General features: G+C 38.5%; 1 protein-coding gene across 7 annotated transcripts in view; it reads left to right on the top strand.

Moving 5' to 3' along the window:
- The window catches only part of fbrsl1 (fibrosin-like 1), a 318,527-nt gene that overhangs the window by 194,614 nt on the left and 104,597 nt on the right, over positions 1–19,316 (top strand). For all 7 annotated transcript variants that reach the window (XM_086075771.1, XM_086075770.1, XM_086075769.1 and 4 more), the window contains exon 5: positions 10,300–10,329. In XM_086075771.1, coding sequence (XP_085931897.1) covers positions 10,300–10,329 — 30 coding nt within the window. The remainder of the gene's footprint in view (positions 1–10,299; positions 10,330–19,316) is intronic.

Below are 19,316 nucleotides of genomic sequence, written 5' to 3'. Positions count from 1 at the left end.
AGCCGAGAGCGCATACTGGAGCTGCAATTTAAGGTGACATGTCTGCTTCTTTGTTCGTCACGGAATTTTAGATAAAATCGTAGTTTCATCGCACAAGCCGGTCATCAACCTGTGGTACATTCTAGACTATACACCGATCTGATAGGTGGAAATGGAATAGCTAGTATTTTGCCTTTCATGCACATTTTGTGACTGTATGTTTGTGTTTAACGAACATATAAACCAGCAACAAAAATATTGCAATAAAAATAATTAAAATAAATGTTTTTGGGGTTTTTACATAGATAATCATCATTAAGCACAGCTTACATGTTCAAAAGGGAGTAGGAAGAAGTAAAACACTTATCAAGTCCTACCCCGTTATAAAAGAAAGAAATAAACCAAACAAACACAAACTTACACATAAACAGCTGCACTTATACGTGCATAGATATGTCAACAGTGTTGTACATTTAGTTGATAAGCAAAAATGTTTACATATATATAAATCAGCACAAAGGCTTACACATACATTTTTGTGTTTATTGGACAATTGTCGGCACGTGAAATAAAGACATTACAGTTGCCGCGATTGTCAATACGTGGCCGTCGTATTAACTTCATTTTGCTGTGTGGACATGCCGCTCTGCTCTATTTGTGTCACTGAATGTGACACTTAATAACGCTCTCTCTGCCTTTAAATGCAAAAGTCCTATGTCCACCATCAACAAGTGTCAGCATCCCACTTGTCTTCATTCTGACATGCAGAAGTTACGACTCATGAGAGGATCAGCTACAAAACCATGTGAATAGTAGTTGGAGTCAACTGTTGCTGATGTCATCTCCTTCGCCGAAAGCCAAGAAGCAGTCTGCCGTTTTGGGCTACTGGATATGTTGAAAATGATTCTGCTCTTGCAATTTGACGGTAACTTGCTCGATGGATCTATATCAGGAGAATGTAACTCATCCATAGGGGAATTCCAATATATCATAGCTTTCAAGATGGTATACAGATGTTCATTTAACTGCTTCTCTTTCTGCATCCTATATTTAATTCTCAAGGGATTAAAGACGAATGTCAGGTTAAGTTTTCCAAGACAAGGCCCCAGGAGTATTATGAAAGGCATATTTTTGTGTTTTCAGTTCTTCTGGTTTATGTTCAGGTCAGAGGATGTATTTTTCAGGAGCCTGGGGATTTAGGCATGTGTATTCATAATTTTTTAAATATACATGTGAAGAATACAACCTGATGCCACTTAACATTTTCACTTGGCCTATAGCCAGCAAGGCTTTAATACTCACATGTGGTGGATGGTATGGGCTGTTATGTGAATATATAAAGGTGAGTGTAGCTCCACAATATGACTACTCGCTCAGGGCCAGTCAGGTAAAATTGCTGTCAAACCAATCCGTTATTGGTTCAAAACTATTAGACTTTCTGGGTTGCATATACAGTACAACATTTTGGCCCTCTGTTCAATTATTTCTTTGTCATTTTGTTTCATCTTTAGCGTTTGTCAGCATTCTCATGTAAAATTTGACATTTTGACTAAAGCTAAAACTGCTTACTTTAAACTTATTGTGCAGCTAAAATTGGTATAAGCGAGTTAATTAATAGAGTCAACCATCCTCTGATGAATGTCTGAATGTCGGTTCACACTTCCATGTCTTCCATTAAGCCCCCCCCCCCCCCCCAAACATCATCCTCCGCAACTGACACTGACATTCTCCAGTTTCAACAAGCTATCCTTTACCACCATATGCCCTGTCTGTCATATCTGGTTGTCTTATGTCTTTGATAGTTGTTTGGGGTACATTTTTATTGCTTTTGTTTTGTGTATGTGTGTGTGCATGCGTGCGGCGATCGCAATTCTACTCTGAAATTCTTTTTCGCAACCAACAAAACTTGCTATAACTCAATTATTTCAATTATTATATCTTTCCCGCTTATAAACGCGTTCCCTTAATTCAGAAAAGGCCCAACAGATATATTTTCATACATGTCAGAGCTGCACGAAAGGCAAAAAAATACAAACACAGGCGGTAAGCAAGACAGGTCCGAACAACAGGGGCAACACCATTTTAGCATTTTTCCTCGGCATTCATTATTGTCGTCCGGCAGTCGGGGTAGGGCAGGACTGTCATCTGTAGGAGCATGCATGCATGGCCCCCAACCAAATGTTTACTACATACTGTATGAAGGTGAAAGGCTTCACTTCCCTGGCATTTATTGCTCTTTTGGACGTCCGCACAAGTTGATCCCCGTTCACATTTATCCCTCTGAATTTTGGGCACAGGAAAACGAATAAAGAATACATCCTTCATATGTGGACGGTCATAGTGTCTGGAGTCGTTTCTACAAGTTCCATAACAGCTGTGTTTACTTGACATGTTTTTTTTCCGGAGATAAACGCGAGCAAAACCACCATTTCCATTTCCACAACCATATAATCATTTCTAGCATGGCTTGTCAACGAGCCGGCTTCTTTTTGACCTCCTTCTGGTTCAAGCTGCTGAAGTCACGTGGCCTTGCGGTCTAAAAATAGCATTCCTGCGGTACCCTATTAATTCTGTTTTCCCAGAATTACTCACATTTCCTTTTTGAAGAAGAACAACGAGAGACACTTTGTGCATTTTTAGCTGGTAAAGATGCTTGTTTTGTTTTGTTTTGTTTTCCTACGAAGACGACATTCAAATCCGTTACCGTGATTGGTCAAAACAAAAGGTTTGGTATACGTGTACAAGTTGGTGCATCGTCCAATCAGCTCAAAGTATTGTAACGTCCAATCAGCTCGAAGTATTGTACAGAATGTCCCGCCTTTCCCGAGCAAATCACCGTAGAGCAGTCCCAGATTGATATTGAGGAGAACTCCCTTGAGTGAATCACAATTATCAATTCCCAGGTTACAGTTTCACCCCTTAGCCCTCGACTGTGCGTGTTCACGAGAACAAAGTGGTGTGACAATTCTCAAAGGGCTTGATCTCACATCAGGAAATGGCAACAAGTCAGAGATATTGTCCGCAAGCAAGCAAGGTGTGGCCTTATGTGAGCCCAGACCCTTTTGCGTGATGTCACAAAAATGAAAAATAAATAATGTCCCGGATATGTGCTGACGTTTACCGAGGATGTCTGAGGTGAGAGTGTTGTGAAATCTTGCTAAGTCTGAAAATGACTTGCTTTTGAAAATACTTCTTGCCGTCTTTTATATGAAACACAACATTGGGTAACAACTTCTTATGTATGGCCATTTCCTTGGTCCTTGGTAGCAGTAATGTTTGTTGTCCAGTTGCGTAAGGCCCAATATTTATTTACCAGAAAAACCTGGACAAAACCTGTACAAACGGCCAAACACTGAACCTAGAACTCTTTTATTAGTTTCTTATCCTCAGGCTTAAAATAGCAATAATGTCAGCTGATATGAAAAAAGAAAGAAAAGAGACTAATACATGTATTCATCTTAAGTGTTAAATTGTGTGCTTGATTCATTTCCATGCTCATATTGCCTCAGATTTTAACAGTATCATTAACAAAGACTATCTGCAGTCTTCACACTCAAAGCCGATTGGACACAGATATGAAAAAAATTATCCCTGACTGTGACAAATTTTATAGATGAGAAAGATACTGGCACACCATTTAAAAGGTCCTTTTTTACAAACTCCATGAAAAACTAACCATTTATTCTTCACTGGGGTTTTGGAGTAGATGCTAGGCATAAATGAGGGAAAGTGTCATCTGTTTTTTATTAGATTGTTCACGATAGATCTAATTTTAATTTGGGCTAATGCGAGGAACACTATCATCCATTGACCAAGGGTGTCTTATGACTGACTTGACGTACTTTGCTCAGCAGTCTTGTGCTTTTAGTCGGCTGATTCAGTTCAGACAGCAAGTCAAATACAGAGACAGATTAACCACTTTTTCTTAATGCTCATGAATTTAAACAGACAATCTTATCCTCAACATTATCTTCAGGAAGGGCAGCTATCGGAGTTATCAAGAGTGCCAAACAAGTACAATATGTCACTTTTTATTGATTTAGTGTTTTACTGTCATTATTAGAACAATTAGGGTTGGACTGCAGTTATTCTTGAATTCATTGGACCTCACTCTCCAACAATGACACGGTTTTATAACGTAATGTAAATATGGACGTGCTTACAAATCGGCTGTACTGGAAATGTGTTTGTAACATTTTTAGCCTACTTATGCGGGAATACAGCAATTATGCGTTAAAATCACACCGCATTTGTGAACGCACACATGTATAAATTACTGACCTCTAACGAGGTGACATACCCTGCAAAGTGCTGGTTTTATGCCAGATTCACTGCAAGGTGATTACAAAATGAGCTGAGCTGTGTGGGCTCTTCGCCACCTGAGGACGCATGATTTAGCTCACACAAGACTGATGGCAGTTGTCTCGGCTGCATTTTAGCATGTGCCAAAATCAGAGGTCACGAGTTGGAAATACAAGAAACATCTTCCCATTTGTTAGTATTATCCTTAAAATAAATACAAACGTACAAAAACTGGAGCTGATCCGAATCAGGTCTGTTCAGACGAGAGTGGCTCCACACAACAAATGACTACTACTACAATGTGGCCTTGTTTGGTATTGACTTGATTCATTATAATTGATTGTTTTAGAGGTCACAGTTCAAATTCTTAGGGTTAATTGTCTTGTAACTGGCCAAGAAAACAGTTCATTTTGAATTACATCTGAGAAAGGAGCTGAGGTCAGAGGTCAAACCTGTCACAGTTTTGAACAGATCTTCAAAATTGCCAGGGATAATTATGCTTTTAACAATAATAATAATAATAATTTTATTTATATAGCACCTTGCAAGCAATACAGCACAGTGATTTAAAAACAAATAAATAGACTATACATACACATAAAAGCAATCAAACAGCCATAAGGAAATTGGATATAGAAAAGAAAAAATGTATATAATAAAAGAAAACCTACATGCAAATGTACTAATACAATAGAAACATTTAAACTGCAAAATCAGTAAAAGGAAGCCTGTGTTAAAGCATATAGCGGGTTTAACTGTGACACTTTTCTACATTTATAAAGAGGTGAATCTAGATGAGGCTTTTTTTTCTCAATTTACTGCTCATTGATTAACGGCTGATAATGCATAGCCTTTATAGTTTTACTAATTATTGTGTAAAACATAAATCTGTGCAACCCTACCCATGCTTGCGTAGTAAATGTCATGCTGAAGATTAAGAGTCAGCATGTTTTTAATCATCTCTGTTCTGTCTTCATCTCCTCCTTGACGTCTTTTCCCTTTCTTGTATTTGTTTCCCTCACTTCTGACCTGTTTATTTACCAAATATCCCCCATTGCATGACGAGCCGTTCGTTCATCCACCATGTTTAAACTGCATACAGGGTTAAAATGGCTCAAGACTTAATACACATGCACAGTCACCCCTGTGCGCTGTTTGCTAGTTTCCAGGCTGCTTATCTGCGCAGCTCTTTTCGGCTTCCTTCTCTGCTATTCTCTTTGTCCCGGAGCTCTTCAGCCTCCTCCTCCTTTTCCTCTCGTGTCCTCATTTTGCCCAAATTAATTGACTTCTCATATTTTGTGAGAAAACTAACAGGAGGGCTGTGAAAAGAGACAAGTGCTTTTTAAAGAATAATAGTGGCGTGACATTGCTAAGGCTAATGCTAATGCGTGCTTTGTCAGGGGTAGGCTGTCGCCAATTCCCTTTGGGACAGAGGTCTCTGTGTACAGTATATCCTCATTCTCAAAAATGTGATCTTCTTAAGAAAGTTATTATTTATCTACAACTGCTGAATCCATTTTAAAACTACATTTGGCCTCTTACATGTATAGCTGAGTAAGGCAACCGCACCATTAGACACCTCTCAAGACACGGCAGATCTACATCACGGTTTGTATACTAGCAAATATGAGCCTGCCAAATGGCTCAGTTTCCAAACTTTAATAATTTTTAATTGAGCACACGCTCCTGCTGCTGCTACTGCTACTAGAATAAATACAAGTAATTGTCACACAGACTAAAATTGTGGGCAAGTTGTCAGCTATTTAATGCATGGCAACAAAAAGTGTGCTCTTGTTGCATATGTGCGTGCTTTCAATGAGCAGTGGTAGGGAATGTTGCCACCAAACCTCTAGTGACTGGCTTGAAGATGTAGGTGGTATTGTTTCTATGGAAACAACCAGAGAACTCTGTATTTTGCGTCTGTGAAATGCATTTCAAAGTTGGAAGGGGCCAGGAGGAGCTACTCCGGAGGTCTCAGATTTTAACCGTGGCCTGAACCCTTTCAATTATGAACCATTACAACTTCTTCCCGTGCAATATTCATGCCACAGCAGATCCCCCCCTTCATACGTCTTAGGTTGCTGTAAGTTGAGATAAACACTTGCTGAGGTGTTACAGCTATAACACCTACCTCTATTCATCAATGTCACTGCCTTAGCACTCAATAATTCAAAGCTGGGCGGTAATGAGCTCCCCGCAGGCCGTGTCCCAGAGGAGTGCCTCCCACCCCTGTATGTCTCTGCTGTAATGTAGTTATATCTTGTCAGCTTTCAATTCAATTACATTTCTATGTGATGGCTATGTAATTGTGTCTGATTACGTTTTTGGTAGGCCAATCAAGTGTGTGTTTCCTGAACTAAGGACAGTATATAAAAAAAAAGAACTTGTATACAGAACTAAGGTGGAGACTGTTTGGATGGTGAAGGACAACCCATAAAAGAATGAAATATGTTTCCATCTCATTTCTCCCTAAAAGGCATTTTCCCGCTAAATTAGAAACACTATTTGCTTACAATCGACAAAATCTAGGCAAGGCAACTTTATTTGTATAGCGCATTCATACACAAGGCTAATCCATTGTGCATGACAGAGGGAAAAAATTATTCAAAGTAAGATTAAATGAAAATACATTACGGTAAAATTGTAGCAAACAAGTAGATTAAATGAAAAGATGCAACAAGAAATCATATTTTTTCATTTATGAAAGGCAGCAGTGAATAATAGCTTTAAATGTACAGTAGATCTCAGGTGTTCAGGAAGTGTGTTCCAAGGTTGAAGAGCAGAGAAAGACAATGCTGTTTCACTCTGTTTGATTCTCGCTCTGGAAACATTCATGACACAAGAATGCACTACATTCAGTGCATATGTGTTCTCCCATTCACGTACAATAGTCAAGCCACTAAACATCTGAGAGCAGCAGGATGAGGATGATTTGTATTATTCATGCTGAAAATGGGAGCAACTGTTCTGAATAATAATTCCCAATGTATTAATAAAGGGGCATGTCATTACAAAAAAGCGCATACTTACTTATGGTAAGTACTACAACGCCATAACAAGCCACCTGCATTAATGTGGGCCAATAAAAACTGATACAATTGGGTGTGTCAGTAAATGTTGCCAGTCCATTCCATCCGGAATATGTCATCTTCAGTCGGTCATTATTTCAAGCCGAAGCAAACTGTAACCACGCTTTCATCATTGCTAAATTACAGTTCTTCATCGATATTTTAGAACCCTAGGAACAGCCGAATAGAGGAAAATAAAAAACACACACACTGTTGTGGAGAGCAAGGACTGTATGGGAATTTAGGGGAAATTGCTCGATAACCTCATCCATGCAAGCACTGAAGGTAAAGAGTGTGGCCGGACAATCGGAGAAACAAGGCAGCTTTAATGGTGACTCATTTCCAATTTATAGTACAAGCTTCAGTAACTCACTCAGTCCGCCTGATATTGTCTGTTATATTCCTATTCTCTTCCCTCCTCCCTAATGTCGTTGTGTGGGAGTAGTACTGATCTGAATATAAGACTGGATAGCCGATAGGCCAAGACTTTTGCTCCTCCCAAGAAACGTTTCTCGGCATACGATCCTATACATTTACAGTATCGAAAATGGAGAATATTTGGGACAGTACTTAGTAGAAACAGCATGATTTATGGTGTTTTAAATGTATTAAACATAAACAAGAGGACTGCAGACATTTTACAACTTGCCTTAAATACATGTATACATTATATGCATAATGATGTTTACAGGAGGAAACTTGTATATTTTTTTATTAAAGAATTATAACTTTAATGGAACAAAAGGTACCTCTGCCAAATCTAATATTGGAGTTCTAAGGAACTGAGCGATAAAAGAAAAAAGGGGTCTGGCCATTGTCGTTGTGGTTACTAAAGTCAGGCACACCTGGATTAATCAGTTTGTCCAATCATGAAAGACAGGAAATGAAGGAGTGGTGCTGAGTTCAGGAAGTAGTGGATTTGTGCAAAGAGCCCATTCAGGTCAGTGAGGAGTAGCACTCCTCATATGACCTTTTAGCTGTCCAACAACATGCCTGACGTAAATTAGCGCACCAAAGGACCCCTTAGCTGTCCAACAATAGGCCTGATATAAAATACACGAAATGAGCACTGAACTAATGTTTGCATTATTCCTTCAGTGACGAGCTGATAGATCCATCGGTACTGATCCGGTTTGTATCCCCATCGGCACGTTGTCAATCAGGTTTTCGTTGTTGTTGTTTTTTTGTATAATTTTTTTTTAAGTTTCCTGTCATTAGTCAGCAAAACTGGTGTCCATCATCACTGACGGAATGCCCACCTCTGATTATCAGGACCTGCTACTGTCTTGGGCATCTCCTCATACACACTTGGTATACGTAATCCCTGTTGAGAACACCTACAGGATAGATCAGAGAACTATTGTTGTTTGTCACCTCATTCATGGGAGAATTGAATTTGCTGACTTGATATTGTGATAGATGGGTGGGCAAAGGAAAACTGACAGTGGGTCCTTGTGTATACAGGCCATCCGCAGACAAATGATGGATGGAGGGATGAAGGGACGGTTGGATGGATAGAAAGACAGAGGGGATAACACAAAGGGATGTGGAGTGGAATTGTGATGTATGAGAAGGACAATGTTGTGGTTGGGTGCATCTGCAACTAAATAGTGATGCATTTTGCTTGCACTAAGTGTAACAGACAGTAAAGTCTCTTGCTTCGTCTTTAATCAGCTATCTGAGTGAGTCTAGCAATCTTGTCTTCCGCACTTCATCATTTTTTTCTGGTTCTAGTTCCTTATTGGTCTTTTTTTTTCTTCATTTTTCTTTTACAAGGACTTTGGTCTGTCTCTCTCTCCCACTCTCTCTCTCTGTCTCACACTGTCTTTTGTGTTAACAGCCTTCCATTTTTGTGCAGTTGCTGAGCCACTGGGTGCACATCTACAATCTTGCCTTTCATTTCATGCTTCTGGAAATGGATGTTTTACTGCCTTCATTAAAGCATGCGGCAGTCAGCGCCGTGTTTTCCCTCTGAAGTTTAGCTCCATGAACCTCGCCATTAGAGGACATTATGGCCCCAGATTTCAGGACACAGAGGAACACTGTATAATTTGATTAGTGTTATTAATCAAATGGAATTCCGCTTACCAGCTCCCTCCCGCCTCGGGTCCTCACCCCCTCCTTTCACTTTCCAATTGCTCCTTTCCCTTCCTCTCTGTCATTCCTGATGCAACCCACGCACATTCAAAGTGACAAAATACCTTGGCCCTTTCTTTTTTTAAACAATGATTTACCACTTGTTTTTCCTCTTCCCCTTTTCCAGCCCCACCTGTCTCTAAGCCATGCACCTCCCTTTCCTAGCTGAGGACATAAATCAATTGAGATGAAAGTTCCATAATTGTGCTTGCTGGGAGGGATTTGAGCAAAATTGCGCTATGAATTTTTTAAAGGGTTTTTTTTACTAGCTCCCCAACGGGACTTGGGCAGTGAAGGAAGGTGAGGCCACAAGGATTTATGGGCCTAGATTCTTCATTACTGAAGTAATTTTCCTGCAAATGATAGTGTGTGGGACTGATGCTCCATTTGAGCCCATCTAATCCTTAGCTCTGTCTGTGATTCCTAGTAATTGATTGTTCACATTATATTTAAGGGTCAGTACACACTTCGGTGGCTTGTTATGACCGTACACCATTTCAGTAAAATATGTACAGCGCTTTCATTAGCAAATAGTCGATTTGCTTATTTAATTACAAACTATTGTAACTGTGAGTCTTAGTCTAGAACTTAGAATTGAATAAGAATGAGAGTTTTCATCTAATGATTCTATTTTTTTTTTCTTGTTACTGTCACACATTTGTATTTGGTACTATATGTGCACATGTGCTAGTTTAGATGGTGTTGGTCAACCTGTCATTTTCTTTTATCTGTGAAAGTTCCACTTGTTTTTTCTTCCTCATCTTTACCTTGTGTCCACTCCAAAATGGCTGATATTCTGTTTCCATCTCTTTAGGTGCCGCCAGCAGCAGTGACCCTCCTCAAGGTTAGTGCGTCCACAATGCCAGGTTTCATTTTGAATCTTGCCTAGCCTCCACTCAATTTTACAGCTCAGTAGTTTGAGAAGCAGTGTGGGTAAATCTGCTGCAAGAAGAAAGATAGTGAGCCAAGAAGTGTGGGGGTGGGTGGGGTTTTGGGGGGTGGGTGGGATTTTGGGGGGTAGGTGGGGCCTTTCACCAGTTGAAGTGGATCTCATTCCTGGCATACAGACAACCCAGGACAATTAGTCACTTTGCACCATGTCAAACTTGGGACTCATTTAAAGCCAAGGAAAATATAGTGGACCCACAGGCTTTAGTAAGTGCTGCTGTTATAGTACCTTAGGGGGGAAATGATGCTGCGCTCAACTGGAATAATTCCTTGATGCCTTTGGAGCAAGTCAGAGACACAAAGAGAATATTTGGAATAAAAAAATACATAGAGTATGCAGCAATGTTATTATAGTTAATGAAAAATAAGGGAATAACTAAAATTGAAAAAAACTTTTCACTAACATAATAAAATAAAGATGAAAAGTCTTAAAAAATGAAAACTACCGGTAAGTAAAATTGCATCTTATCCTTATGAAACTAACTATAGCTATAATTATAGCAAAAATGTCATTCATTTTTGTCGTCAATGTCCGTACAAAAGAAGAAAGGTACTTGGTGACTTTTTTTAAATCTTTCACTTGACAAATACTCCATCAAAATAAATAAATAAAAGGAAGAATTTTCCACAAAAAAATACTAAAAACTCACAGATCTGTTCTAAAAATGTATTCAAACTAGCTAAAAATAAATAAATAAATAAACAAAAAAACAAAAAGTTGAAAACCCAACTTTAATGAAAATTTTGATCCGATCATAACCCTGGTATGAAGGTACCTAACCATAAACATTAAAACATCATCCCAACCATTTTAGGCGACTACATCAGTGACCCCTAGAAAAGTTAAAAATAAAAATAACTTAATATCGCCTGCGTTTGGCCAAAGCCTCATAGTCAGAAGTTGGTAAATTCCATATTAAAAAAAAGCTATACTATTGGTCAGTCCACACATGTGGGTGTGACCTTTACAAATTATTGACCAATCTAAATTGTTGGAAAAGGCTTGCTCTCTTTGATGATGCATTGTTAATGGTTGAACAAACAGTACATTTTGGGGGGGTCCTGAAAAGTGACTATTTTGGAGGTACAAGGTTTTGGCCTGCTGCCAGTGATATATATAATACATTTGATGAAGAAAAGAAAACTTGCGATGAAAAACCTATATCTCTGCTTTAAAATGTCCATATTTCGTGCAAGATCTTTTATGTCATCCCGCATGTTTTGCTAAACTTTCATGGGATTTGTGTGTGTGGTGTTTGCATGTTCTCCCCATAACAATGTGTTTTTTCCTGGGTTCTCAATTTTCCTAACTAAATATTTGTTGCTTAGTCTGAAATATATATTTGATCCCAGAGAACTGCAAGTTTGCTTTCCACGGCTCCTTGGGGGGATGGCTTAGATACATAGAACAAATTTCCCTGTACCTTGTATGTTGAAATTAAAGTACCTTCACCTCCATCCTAAAGGTGTTTGAAAATATTTAAGGCCAAGGCTTGCAAGTCAGTTTTCTCTCAACCAACTTTCCCCCAAAACATTACCATAAAGTTAGAAGCAGTTAATTTTCTAAAATGTTTTACTAAGCTAAAGAATTAAGATGGACTAATAAAGAACATTTTAAAAAATGTAGTCCAATGGTATGTTGCCAAAACCACTGATCAGTAAATATCTCATCTCCAGAACCCAACACATGCAATTTTCATGCCTGGAAAATGGTTTTATATATGAATTAGTTCATAAGAGTTTGCCACCAAAGGTCTATGCCAGACTTTCAACCAGCACATGTTCGCAAACTAAGCTGAAGCGTGACTGAGGTGGGTGGTACGTAGACGGTCGGGAGATAGAATGAGAGAAAAGTTTGTCATGGGTGCTCTAAAGAGACTCGGTGTGACCAATCGAGGTGAAGCGGATGAATGAGGCCATTCACCGGGCATAATGAAAGAGCTCCTGCTGGGCTCTAAATGAGGGTGGACCCATCTGCAACACATAGGCGTGCACAAACCAGTGACCTTGAAAATTACCCAGGAAGCACTTTGGGATAGTCACCCCAGCAACAGGCTGGGGTTTGCATGGTAACCAGACCCTTCAATCAGTGCCTGGCAGTTTCTTAAACAGGGCACAGCTTTTAGTGCATTGAATGAACTCAATGTGAATTCCAGCTCGAAGGATAAAACCAAGTTGTTTTTTTCCATTGGTGGGGAGACTATCCCATGTGAATGTTTTTTTGCCTGTCATGACTTTTCCTCTGTAGACATGTTTATCTTTGCTACCTTTAAAGTATGTGCTGCCTGTGTAGATGCAGTGCTGTCTGAAGATTTATTCATGGGGACTCAAGTCGACTGGAGTCACTGCTTGAGTCTTGACCTGGACTTTACAATTTTTTTCCTGATAAAAGAAGAGACTAATCTTTCTTTTGGTAGGTCCCAGGTTTTATAGCAATAGAACACAAAATTCTGTGTTCATTACTGGAGCACTCTTGTTTAGACGCACTCCTTATGAAAAGAAAACAGACGGTGGTTGCATAATATTGAAGCAGTCACGTATTGTTTAGCCAAGATGAACAATCCGCGGTGGTTATCTTACAGTGACCGGTAACTCTCCTCATAGTTGACGTGACTTTGTTATGCTAACCCGCCGCTCGGCTAACGTGCTCTCGACGAGACAGCGTGCGCGTTGCTGTTGCGCAGCGGCGTATACATGGACATTTCCGTTATTTATACCCGCTAGTCATGTCTACAAGCAATCACGGCATTTTCTCGCTCCTCTTATTGACTAATCATTGACATTCACTGCAAAATAATGCTCACAGGAGGGTTGCCGGTTACGGCAAAAATAACCACTGCCTAAACAATCGCAGGGGAAAACATTTTTCAACAATACAATTGCCTGCGATGTACAGAGCGTGACGCCACAGACTGGCTGCTACCGTACGGTGAATTTTGTTCCCCTCTACAACACAAGGATTAACCACACAGGAGAAAATAATGGACTTTGTTGACTCATGCAATTTGCCACTGACATCTGAAGGTTTGTGTTTTCTTTGTATTTGCTAAGTAAATGTGCTTTATGTGCTTTAAGCAGTTATGCTACAATTAGACCTTGCAGGGTAAACAAACACGACCTGGCCTGTTTTTATTTCCATTTTATTCCATTACGGTTGCTATATTAACACTTGGTTTACATTTCAACTGTGGTAAAAAGTTGGCTTAAATATAGTGCTGCAATAAAAGTGCTATTATTCCAAAGCACCAATCACAAATCTATTGTTCAGTAATTATTACCAATATCGTTAAAACTATCATCACCGCAAATTTCTTTGAAATATCGTTATATCATTTGTAGGCCATATTACCGGCCCCTCGTGACGTGACTTGGTTCTTGACTTAACTTCACATCGCATGACTCGACTTGACTTTGGATATTCTGTGACTTGACCAAAGCAAAATCACTTGGGACCTCAAAGTTATGTCTTGAGACTTGCACATGTGTGACTTGATCCCATCTTTGTTAATTAGGCCCAGAAGATCTACACAGACAGGTTTAGGAGCCTATGAAATAGATCCGCTGTCTGAGTTACCAGATGATAGAAATTCCTCACTCTTGGGGACTGGGCATTAAGTTTACAAGCATTCTCAAGCATCCGGTCCATTGCATTGTATGTGTGCTATTTGGCTTAATATATTCAGTCTCAATGAGCCAGAAACATGCAGGTCATTGAAGTTCTATTCCCATCGCCGGTTCCCCTCACGGAACTTTTGACAGCATGAAATGACAATCCGCCCCTGCATGCATCTCCCACGTCAAAGAGTAATGAGATTGTGCTGCTGGAAATATTACTACAAAGCATCAGGCCCACACTCGCTTCTGACTACACCTTCAAACAGCGCTGCCTGCCAGCTTGCCTGCCTGCTGGAAAAGAAATGAACACACAAAAAAAAAAACAATCAGAATCAGAGCCAGAGAAATGGCAAGGGAAGCTCCCTGTGCGGAGACAAACGTACACACCAAGGCCTTTTATCCTGAGAGTGATTAGAAATTTGAAATCGTTTTAAAACCCTGCTTTGAGTGTGTTCCTCAAACGAAAGAGTTGCTCGCTGTTTCTCGCCGCCAACTGCCAGTGATCTGGTCTCTAATTGTGGTGTCGTTGACAAGTCTGGGGTGGCTGGGAGCTTTTTAAGATGAGCTTTTTGCTAAGTTTCCTGTCAGATCCTCTACCAAAGGCACTGAGGGGAAAAACTCACTGATTCTGAATCGTATATCACCTACTGATTTCTTTGTGCATGAATGCATGCCTAATGTGTACACTAATGGGTCGTGTTCTGGCCTATTATGACCACACAAAGTATGCAGAGAACACATATTACTGTTTTAACTCATTCACTCCCAGCCATTTTCACTGAAGTGAATTCAAAACATTTGCATTTTGCTATTCAAACACATTGAAACATAACCCCTTTTGCTCCCGGCTGTTTTTTATGATTTTGACAGATTTTGCAAAGCCCACAGAATATTGTGTTTTATTACTATAAAACATGGAATTTGCCAAAAGAAAGATTAGAGTCTCTTCTTTCATCATGAGAAACATATATTTCTATCTGTTTCCATTTTGCAGCAATTAGCATTAGAATATAGCTAAGTTTCATCATTATTCACAAATCTGTTTAAAACAGAAGGGCAAAAAGCTTTTTGTAACAAGGCCCTGGTTGATCTCTTATACTCTGCTGCCACCTGTCAGCCGTTTTCGTCATAACTAGCATTGCTTCAACCATTTTCTTCAGTTCAGAGGCTGCATCAAAGACTTCTTTCTGTATGCTCTAGCATAAAAAAATGTTTTTAAACAACAACGTATAAATACGTCTTTGGGAGCATGGTAATATTTAAAATATAACATATTTATACGTTTTTGGGAGCCAATGAGTTAAATCTAGAAATATGATCCGATCTGACAAATTGAATTTTAATTAGGTTAAATTTAAAATATTTTGCAGAGCAAAGCAGTAGAAAAGTGTGACGTTCCTTTATCTTATAAAAAGAAAGGCTGGAAAGAGCGTTCAGATTTAGGCATTTTTAGACTGTGACCGTTCATGAGCCAAATTGTTGAGAATAGCAGCTTGAAGAATGCAGTGGTTGGAAGAAGACTCGGAGGAGTAGAGAAGACAGCAACACAGTGAAAGCATGGCTCATAAAAATCACTATTATAACAACATTAATTGATGCTGCTGAGCACCATATGTGGCACCATATGGAAACGCTGCCCCCAAAGGCCTGCTTATAATAGACAGCCCGCAGTGGTGCACACAACTTGGCACATTTACAAACAAGGGACGTCCCAATAATATGAGCCACACAGACTGAGCAAGAGACAGCGGCAAAAGGAGGCTCGAGGATGGTGGAGCGAGGTAGGGGTGAGGGAGGAAAAAAAGCCTTGTTTCCTCATTACAACTTTTCTTTAGATGGGAGCTTAATTTTGATCATGAAGCTGCTCTTCCAATATTTCCTACCAAATGGCACACTTATCTGTTTGGAAATGTGGAGAACTGAACACTCATCTCATGTCTAGTGCTAAAGTTGTTCATTACACTAATAAATAAGCCCTCTCGTAAGAGTTGATAAAATGTCTCTCCAACCAGAGTGATTAGTGATTCAATAGTACCTCTGCTTGTATTACTGACACACAGATGCAATTTTCCTTTTCGAGCCGAATATCGATTCTTTTCCCCATAAATTCTTAAGAAAATAGAATTTTACAGGATTTTTTTTTTACTGTTTTCTTGAAATTTACTGTTGACATGAATTAAAAAGTATTTTCTTACATTTATGGAAGACCTGCCCTATTGCACTTTAAGACAATTCAGAATCCTTTTCGTTTATATTTACAATTATTGAATTAGAATTTTGAAAATATTTTCATTTCATCTTTGCTGATGCCAATGTTTGTGTAACTCTTAAAAAAATGTGTGTAAAATCATTTGACCAATTACTGCATCTGTAAAATTTACTTTATTCAATTTCACTATTTGTAGACTTTTTATCATGTCCTTGATATTTAAGAAGAATTGATGTTCCATAATTAATCGATATCAGAGATGAACTCCTGTGAATTGAATCGTAAAAAATCGAAATCTAATCGAACTGAACTCTTGTGAATCGAAATGTAATCGATTGAGGAAATTAGAATCCATACCCAACATGGCTTCCTGCTTTCTGGCCATGCATGTACAGGATTTGTTTTGCGCAAAAGTTCTTCAAACTATTTTGGCATGTCCATAGCAGGGGAAAAGAGAGTTATCAACCATCCTGTTGAGTTTCATCGAATGTGAGACAAAACTAGAATAGCATACAGCTGTTTCCTCGCCGCCACAAAGGAAGGCAGATGAAGAGCAACCCCAAGAAAAGGGATACACACTGAGGGAGGAAGACGGAGAAAGCTTTCCACTCTGTGATGTGCACTGATGTAGCTCCAGCTCCAGGTCAAACGCTGCCAGTGTTTTGTGTTCATCTTCATCTCGTCTCCCCAGTGCTCCTCTAAATTATTCACAGCCTGAAGATGTGCAATGTGGCTGCTTCTCTCCTCCTTCACTCGACAGAACTCTCTGTCTTCCTCGCTCTGCTTCATATCATTTCCACTTTTTGTCATGTGGAGGCTTGTTCCAGAGGCAACAAACTCCTCACACAGCGTGTTAATCTTCCCTTCATCTACCTTCGACCACCTTTCAACACTGCCTTTATCTCTCACAATAACCTTTTTCTTCCTTTTTTTCTATAGAACATTGAAATAAGCATATTTGAATTGCAGTGTGTTTTGTCAAAATTAGCATTTTGCTATTCAAACACATTGAAACATAAAATTGTGAATGTGCATTTATGTGGCAAAATTCTAAACTGCCAAATGTTACGGAAATCACGTTCAGAGTATTTATTTTTTTACTTATCAACGTGGTTGCCGCTACCAAGGGCTTTAGATTTTCCTTCGCTCCCTCCGTGTGGGACTTGGGAGGGGGGGAATGTCGCAGTCCCGGCCGGGTACCTCATTGTCAATCTGGGAAGAGATTCCTGCTCGTTGTGAGCATGTCTTTGCACCAAATTGAAGCATATCACCGTAAACGTTTATAAAGTGTTGATGGTCAATGTGTTGTGCAATCCTCATTAGCTCTCATGTATACTAGCTGCCTTCTTAATCCATCCACTCCGGATCTGTCGTTTGGGGGTCCAAGGTAAACACAACCAACATTTTAGTTACATTTTGACAAAAGGTGAGTTATGTCATTTAGATCACTTTGCCCTGCTTTTGAAATCAGCTCAGTTATCTGACACCTTAATTTAGCCGACTAATATTTACTACAAATCCTTTTTAAGTATTCTTCTTAAAACGGCAAATAAGAAGAAAATTATGAAGAAGAACGGTAGTCATGGCAACTTGGTTTCACATTTTACAACAAGTATCTAAAAGGCTAATGAATCCATCCACCAGAATTGTACATTTTGGCTACCAAGCAACACAGGGTTGTACAAGGTAAGCAGTTTTTTAGATACAACTGTAAAAAGAAAAATGTCAAGTTAATAACCATTTTATCGTCCTTACCCGCGTGCATGAATAACTTGCTGCGCTCATATTAACTTCTGAAAGCAACTGTTTACAGAGCATATTTCCAAACGCACCCACGATGAGGGGATTGGAATGTTGGATGCAATGAGCTGTAATGTTCACAGTCTCAGTTTTTGTAATCCCCTACCAAAAAAAAAAAGAATTTTGGGACTGTGCCGACTTGGAAGAAAAATAGCAAGAAAACACCCAAAATAGTGAGATAAACCTACATTAGTTAAAATTATGGTCACAATATAAAATCTGCAAAAGAGTGAATCTGCAGTAATCAAACTGCTATGTAATGAGAAACCACTGTATATATATATATATATATATATATATATATATATATATATATATATATATATATATGTATATATATATGTATATATATATGTATATATATATGTATATATATATGTATATATATATGTATATATATATATATATATATATATATATGTATATATATATATATATATATGTATATATATATATATGTATATATATATATATATATATATATATGTATATATATATATATATATATATATATATATATATGTATATATATATATATATATATATGTATATATATGTATATATATATATATATGTATATATATGTATATATATATATATATGTATATATATGTATATATATATATATATATATATGTATATATATGTATATATATATATGTATATATATATGTATATATATATATATATATGTATATATATATATGTATATATATATGTATATATATATGTATATATATATATATATATATATATGTATATATATATGTATATATATATATATATATATATATATATATATATATGTATGCAGTACAGTAAAACATTAGAGAATTTAATTTGAAGGATTTTGACCCACCATGATATTACTCCACAATAGTGGTTCCATGTTAACTTAAGAGATGAGCACACACAGCAGTCTTAGTAGAGAAGGCAGAAAGACAGAAAGGCAAGATGAGTCCACTTCCAACCATTGCCACAGGTTATCCATTCGTAATTCTCTACCATCCCCACGATGATGTTTGATCATTGCAGAGTGCAAGCAGGAGGTACAAGGCGGGGTGCTGGTAAGTGAACCTTTCTGCCGGTTTCCTCAAACCAACTCCCCAAACTATCTACCCACCCTCACAATTGCTGTCACCCAGTATGAAGCCCCCTCTGGCCTGATGACAAGCCTAGCGTGAAACGCTTGGCTGCCCCCTTAAATTAGCAGTAGAGCCCCCCGGCGGCACAAGCTTCTCATGACCAGCACACAGTGG

The sequence above is a fragment of the Leptonotus elevatus genome, chromosome 5, assembly GCF_054856555.1.
Source record: "Leptonotus elevatus isolate MCC_2025b chromosome 5, RoL_Lele_1.0, whole genome shotgun sequence".
NCBI lineage: Eukaryota > Metazoa > Chordata > Actinopteri > Syngnathiformes > Syngnathidae > Leptonotus > Leptonotus elevatus.
The sequence above is the reverse complement of the archived record's forward strand: the minus strand, read 5'-3'. Positions and strand labels throughout refer to the sequence as shown.